Here is a 6,243-nt window from a genome sequence, read left to right as displayed (position 1 = left end):
GCCGCCCCGGCCCCGAGGCCCTCGGGGCCGCTTCTCGCCATGCCCGCCTCAGCGCAGCGCCGTGGCTCCGAAGAGCTGCACCAGGTCCTCGTATTCGGGGTCGATGAGGTCCGAGGGTTTCTCCCCATCATCAGTGGTGGCCTCCAGGCTGGCCCCAAGGGACAGGAGGTACCTGCAGGACGCGGAGCTGAGGCGCCAGGCCGGGCAGCCCTGGTCCCGTCGCCTCCCTCGCCAGGAGTGGCACGGCCCGAACAGCCCCAGGGGCAGCGCAGGGACCGGGTATGCCCCAAAGGAGCCACAGCTCTAGCCCTGTGCTGTCCATCCTCAGGCTTTGCAGCACTGGCAGGCCCTCACAACACCTTACCTGGCTATGTCAGCATAGCCGTCGCTGCAGGCCATGTGCAGGGGTGTCCACCCGTTCTCATCTCTCTGGTGGATGTCAGCGCCGTATTTCACCAGGAGCTTGACGCAGTCCAGGTTTCCCGTCAGCACGGCTTCATGGAGGGCTGCCATGCCTGAAGGGAGAGGAGGTGTTAGCGCCCTGGGCTGGGGAAGGGCTCTGCATCCTGAACTCACAAGTTGTGCATAGCTCAGGAAAGGGGTCCAGGAACTCTCCTTCTCAGGGAGAGGACTGTGGGGAAAGAAACGAAGACTGAGGAAGCCAGAGGAACTGCTGTGGGTTCCTGTTGCCCTTCTGCAGCATGAATACCCTGTCTGGGATGGTGCAGCACCCACTGGCCTGGCTAGGCAGGACAGAGGGAGGGAGGAGGAGCTGCCCCTTAGAGCAGCTGCTCTGAGTCCTGACCAGGACTCACATGGAGACACGAGAAAAGTCTCTGGCATCCTGCTCTGCCTGAGTTTTGGACACTCCTCACTAATGAAGAATCAGTATGGACAGAAGGAAGCCCGGGGTCATTTGAGCCTCTGTCTCCATGGCCATGTAAGAGCAGAAGCTGAATCAGGGAGGAGGAGCTGCCCCTTAGAGCAGCTGCTCTGAGTCCTGACCAGGACTCACATGGAGACACGAGAAAAGTCTCTGGCATCCTGCTCTGCCTGAGTTTTGGACACTCCTCACTAATGAAGAATCAGTATGGACAGAAGGAAGCCCGGGGTCATTTGAGCCTCTGTCTCCATCGCCATGTAAGAGCAGAAGCTGAATTCAAGCACAAGAAAAGGACAAATCTAGGCTCTTTATTTGCCTGTAGTGATCAAGGCATTCCATAAACAGTTGCTGATGAGGCTGTGCAAACAGAACACAAAGCTTTCCCCGTGAGTCCCCGGAGTCAGGCATACAAGAGGGAGCAGTGCCTGTGAGAAACAGGCAGAGCCAGAACAAATGCAGACCCCCCAATCTGGGGAAAGGGCAGGAGTCCAGAGCTCACAGACTGGCCTGTGCTTGCTGCTGCTCTTTGAGGTCCCACCACACTACAGGTGCTCAATTGTGCCTTACAGGGACCCAGTGGCCAAGCTCCCCCTTCCTACAGCATGTGCTGTGCTGTTGATGGGAGATGATGGGGCCCTGGCCTGGGGTTCTCAGGCCCTGCTGGGCACTGCTTCCTGGTAGGGAGGGACCTGGCTTGCTCCAGCCCTGCTGAAGGTGGCCCACAGCCCTGCTCCAGTGTCCCTCACAGCCCCACCAAGCTGTGCCGTTGCTCTGCCCCAGCTCTGCTGACCAGCAGCACTCACCAGAAGGGTAGATGGTGTCCAGTGTCACCTTCCTGGCTCGTATGAACCTGCCCACCTGCTCCAGGTCCCCCTGTTTGATGTGGTCCTGAAAGACGACGTCGTTGGGGAAGTGCACAGTGCGTGAGGCCCTCAGACGCGGGGTGTACCGGCCGTACCGGGGCACCGACAAGGGGCAATAGTCCCTCATGCTCACAGGAGCCTTCAGGCACAGCGGCATGGGGGGGTGCTCAGCACTCAGCCCGGCCCCTCACTGCACTGCTGTCTCCTCTTCTGCCTGTCAGGAGCCCTCCTCGCTGCAGATCTGTGCTGGCCCCCACACTGCTGTGCTCCTGCCGCACCCACGCCTGTGTCAGTGTCCTCTTGCCACAGGGAAGTGGTAGCCACCGTGCTCTCCTGCGCTCCCTGAGTCACATGCAGGAGGTGGCACCTGGCACTTGCAGCTCATCTACAGGCCTTTGGCCCAGGACTGATGACTCTCTAGGAGCACCACGTTATAAAGACTCCCCTGGGCTATTTTGGGGACATGCAGCTCATGCTATTTGCCATGATGCTTCGTAATCGAGCTGACCAGGCCTGGAGCTTCCCACTTTTGGGCAGAAGTTGGTGTCTCATCTTACCACCCACCTGTTGATGTGCCCATCCGAGGGGTCAAATCTACTCTTGCATGGATAGCCCCTCAGAGGAGCCTGGAAGCAACTTCCCAACATCAAGCCCTTCTGGGGGAAGGGGCACAGGCACAATCAGCAACCCAGGGAACCGGCCACTTGTGTCCCCAGCTGACTAGTGCAGTGTGGATGTGCCAGGGCTGTGGTCACAAACACATCCAGAGCTGTCACCCTCCTGTAGCTTCAGGGGACAACTTGAAAGGAGCAGGAGGAGCTGTGCAGCCCAGCACAGCTGTGACAGCACACAGCCCAGCATGGAAGCACAACCTGCATGTCAGATGTCCCCTGTGCCCTTGTGAGGACAGAGGTGCTGCTGGTGATCCCAAGACAGGTGCAGAACCAAAAGCTTGCACTGCTGGTCCCTGGTGTTCCTTGTTCCTTGAGAGAGGGAAGCAGCCGCTGCTGAGGGCAGGCTACTGCAAGCAACCTTGGAGGAACAGCAGAATAGCACCACCACCAGACAGCTCCTGCCTCCGATACTCTTCACTCCAGCTCTACTGTCGTGACCCAAAAGAGAACCATCTGCCACAGAGGAATCATTCAGGTCCATCAGGGGTTTAAGCAACCACTGTTTTTTTCCCCCATCAGTTTGGGCATGTCAGATACATAAGCATTTTGTGCTCTGTCTGCTGCTAGGGATTATCCAGGCAGGTGTGCCAGAAAAAATCCATATGCTGCTTTAGGAGTCAGGGATTTCACTCTGCCACTCCTGCTGCAGACTCTTGCCCTGATCCTGGCAGCACAGTCAGCTGCACACCTTAGAACTCCTGCACTTATTTATCTGCTGGCAAATGCATCAATCTCTTGGCTGAGTGTCTGCTTGTTAGATCAGCCTGAACACAGCACTGGGCATCCAAGCTCAGCGCTGGAGACAGAACACTTCCAGCCTGCTTTCTTGGAACAGCAATTAGGCATGTACCTGAGATGGCTGCTAAACTCCTGCTCTGCCACAGGGAGCCTTGGGCTAGGAGAGGCCCCTCCTCTAAGCTGAGCACAGTGGGTCTCAGGACAGGAACAGAGGAGAACCACTGCAGGGCTCAGACTTGGTCACACTTCAACTGGCTTTACAAAATGGACCTATTTGAGTCAAATTCTAGACAGCATCTTCCAGTGGAACTTTACTAGTGAAATTCCCTTCTTCCCCACCCCAAATGGCCACTGCTGCACCCCAACAAACTGCTGGGTTTGTTGGGGTGCAGCAGTGGCCATTGCCCACCTTCAGTCATGTGGGGGCACAGCCCTGGAGGGAGGTGTCTTCAAAGATCCTCCTCCACATAACTGCAAGTAAAGGTCTCAGACACTCCTGGCTGCTGTTCTGGCAGGGACAACCCTTCCTGATCCCTTGGTGAATGGGTGCCTGCTCAGCCCCAGCCCTGGTGCTGCTGTGCCCAAAGCTTGGAGACACCACATCAGGACTCTGCTGGGGTTCTGTTCTCAGGGGGCCACAGAAGAAGGCTGGAGCTGGAGACAGAGACAAGTGTTGTCCAACACCCCCGTGCCACTGCTCCAGCACACACCCCACTCGCTGAGGCACGCCCAGTTGTCCTCTAGCCTCACCATGCCCTCCCTGTGACATTTATAGCATATTTTCTAACCCAAATACCTTCAGCAGCAAGCAGCAGATTTGGAAATAGCAGTGTGGCTCATGGGGTCATGTGAGCCTTACTAGCAGAGCCACAGCAGCCCTGGCATGTCCTGATTCACTGCTCCAGAGCAATGTCCCCTCAGCCCAGCCAGCTGGCCAAGGGGCTGTGCACTCTCAGAGCCAAACCACGGCCCGCTCACTCCTAACAAAGCACCTGCACAAGCCCAGGACACGAGCATTGGGAAGTTCTCTTCCTTTACCAATTATGCGGAGAAAGTGATACACACCCTGTTGCAGCAGAGCCTCTTGAGAATCACCCTACAACTCTGATCTCCCCTTCCAGGGTAGGTTCAAATATTCTACACTCTGATAAAGACAAAGAGACATAATAGTATTAAAATCTCAACTTTATTTGGCCATCAAATTCAGTACCAATGTTATTGTAGCAGAATGCTAAGAACCAGCCTGATGCAGCTCAGGCCTGTGAGGCACTCCCTCAGTCACATTCCCAAACTCGAGTAATTGCAAATGTCCTGTGTGATCTGTTTATCAGGCCCTCCCCCACCACCCACCTCCTGGGTCAACCCACTCAAAATAATTCATGGAAAGGGATCCCAAGTTTTGTCTTTGATCAAAAGGATGTCAACACAGCTGGTGAGCCAGCAGCCACCTCCACCCTCAGAGCCTGCCACAGCCAGTGCATACAGTATTCCACCCCTCCAGGAGTTTGGAATAGTCATCTCCAAGTGTCTTGAAGGAGAGGGGAAAGGAAACATCTGGCTAGCATGAAGAGAAGCACCTTCACATACACCTTTCCCCAGGAAGCCATCAGCCCTCTGCCCCTACATATATTGAAGGCCAGCCCCAGGGAAGAACAGCTGATGCCATTAAGGACCCTGCCAGGTGCAGAAATCAATTAGGGGCTTTAGTTCTAAAAGAACGAGAAAAAGCTGTCTTGGAAGATGTTAGTGGCAAGGCTCCAGATTGTCAGGCCACTGAACTCCTGGTACCACCTCACAACCTCCTGTTGCCCAGAAGAACAGCATTCTCCAGACAAAAGCTGTGTACGAAAAAGTACATCACAATAGAAAAAAAGAGCCCAGCTGGCTGGGCTGGCTCCCTAGTGACAGTTCCCTTTTCAAAAGCCAAAAGAAAGAAAAGGTAAGTGTACAGACAAGTGAGGGTAAAGCGTTACTTTAGAAGCCAATCCCTGGATTTCCAGTCATTTACCTTCTGCTTTAAATCTTAATGGGTTTCTGACTCACGGGGCTGCATTACAGCAGTCAATTTAGTGTCTGATTTTTTGGATGATGTAATCAGTCTTCTCTTTACAATTCATCCTTTTGGAGTTTCTGCTCATCCTCATCACCGTCCTCGAGTTCCGTTTCTTCATCTGTCTCCAGGTCCTCTAGATCCTGTGGAGGTTACAGACAGCTCCTGGTTTCTGGCACACGAGGCAGATCCAGAACCGAGCACTGAGCAGCCACCCTTGTCTGGTCACTGCTCTCTGCTGCCATGCTAACAAAACATCCAGAGACTGCTATCAAGAGCTTCAGACTCAGGACATTAAGGATTAGGAACCCCTGGAAGCTGGTAACCTGTACACGTGTAATAGCCTCCACACCACCCGCAGCAGATGAGAGCTTCCAACTAGATACACAGATACGTGGCATTGATCACATAGCCCAGTTCCAGGTGCTGAGTGGAAGTTCTCTAGGGAACAAGCCCTGAGTGCCCCAGCAGTGCACAACCACAGCACTGCTACTTCACACTCACACAGTGCTCTCCAGATAAGGAGCCCATTGCAGGCCCACTGCCAGCCAGGCTGCACCTGAACAGATCACACTGCTGTGGGCACTTTGCTCACCAGCAATATCCTCTCCTGACATGTAACAACACAGGATCTTATTTAGGACTGAGGATTCAGGCACAGAACCAGCTCTGACCCATGCTCGCTGTTCCCAAAGGCCCAAAGTACTCCATCCACATTACTCACGTCATCAGCTGCCGCCCCATCCTGACCTCCACTCTCCAGGAATTTTTTGAAGCCTTCTAGTGTCCTCTCCCCATTATAGTCAATTACCTACAGAGGGAAAACATAAGGATGCTGGTTATGGGTACTACAGACCCACACCCCTGGAGAGGAGAATTCTCTTTCTGAGCAACAGTGAACATGCCAAGCAAAAGGGAATTTAAAAATTCACCTTCACCCATATGAGACGAAGGAAAACAGCTCAGCCACTAGACTTCAGAGATCACTGCGAGGAAAGAATAGCCTGCAGATGAGCACACTGTCCTCTATGCTCC

General features: G+C 54.3%; 2 protein-coding genes across 3 annotated transcripts in view; both read right to left on the bottom strand.

The window, feature by feature from the left end:
* Positions 1-8: 8 nt before the first annotated feature.
* PPP1R27 (protein phosphatase 1 regulatory subunit 27) lies at positions 9-2,124 on the bottom strand. 2 transcript variants are annotated; one of them, XM_008631276.2, is made up of 3 exons: positions 1,687-2,124; positions 365-515; positions 9-172 (listed from the first exon to the last, which is right to left on the bottom strand). In XM_008631276.2, the coding sequence occupies exons 1-3, from the start codon at positions 1,901-1,903 to the stop codon at positions 49-51; spliced, it is 492 nt and encodes a 163-aa protein (XP_008629498.2). In that variant the 5' UTR covers positions 1,904-2,124; the 3' UTR covers positions 9-48. The 2 variants fall into 2 exon arrangements, with proteins under 2 accessions (XP_008629498.2, XP_017585445.1); XM_017729956.1 differs by lacking the exon at positions 1,687-2,124 and having other exon boundaries at positions 365-921.
* A 2,201-nt stretch (positions 2,125-4,325) lies between these two features.
* Positions 4,326-6,243, bottom strand: part of P4HB (prolyl 4-hydroxylase subunit beta) — a 17,623-nt gene continuing 15,705 nt past the window's right edge. The window contains exons 10-11 of the mRNA XM_017729913.1: positions 5,933-6,019; positions 4,326-5,351 (exon numbers count right to left, since the gene is read on the bottom strand). Of these exons, the coding sequence (XP_017585402.1) occupies positions 5,265-5,351; positions 5,933-6,019 (174 nt within the window). The 3' untranslated portion in view covers positions 4,326-5,264. The remainder of the gene's footprint in view (positions 5,352-5,932; positions 6,020-6,243) is intronic.

The sequence above is a fragment of the Corvus brachyrhynchos genome, unplaced genomic scaffold (genome assembly GCF_000691975.1).
Source record: "Corvus brachyrhynchos isolate BGI_N302 unplaced genomic scaffold, ASM69197v1 scaffold340, whole genome shotgun sequence".
NCBI classification, from domain to species: domain Eukaryota; kingdom Metazoa; phylum Chordata; class Aves; order Passeriformes; family Corvidae; genus Corvus; species Corvus brachyrhynchos.
Note: the sequence above shows the minus strand (reverse complement) of the source record. Positions and strands in the feature narration are given on the sequence as shown.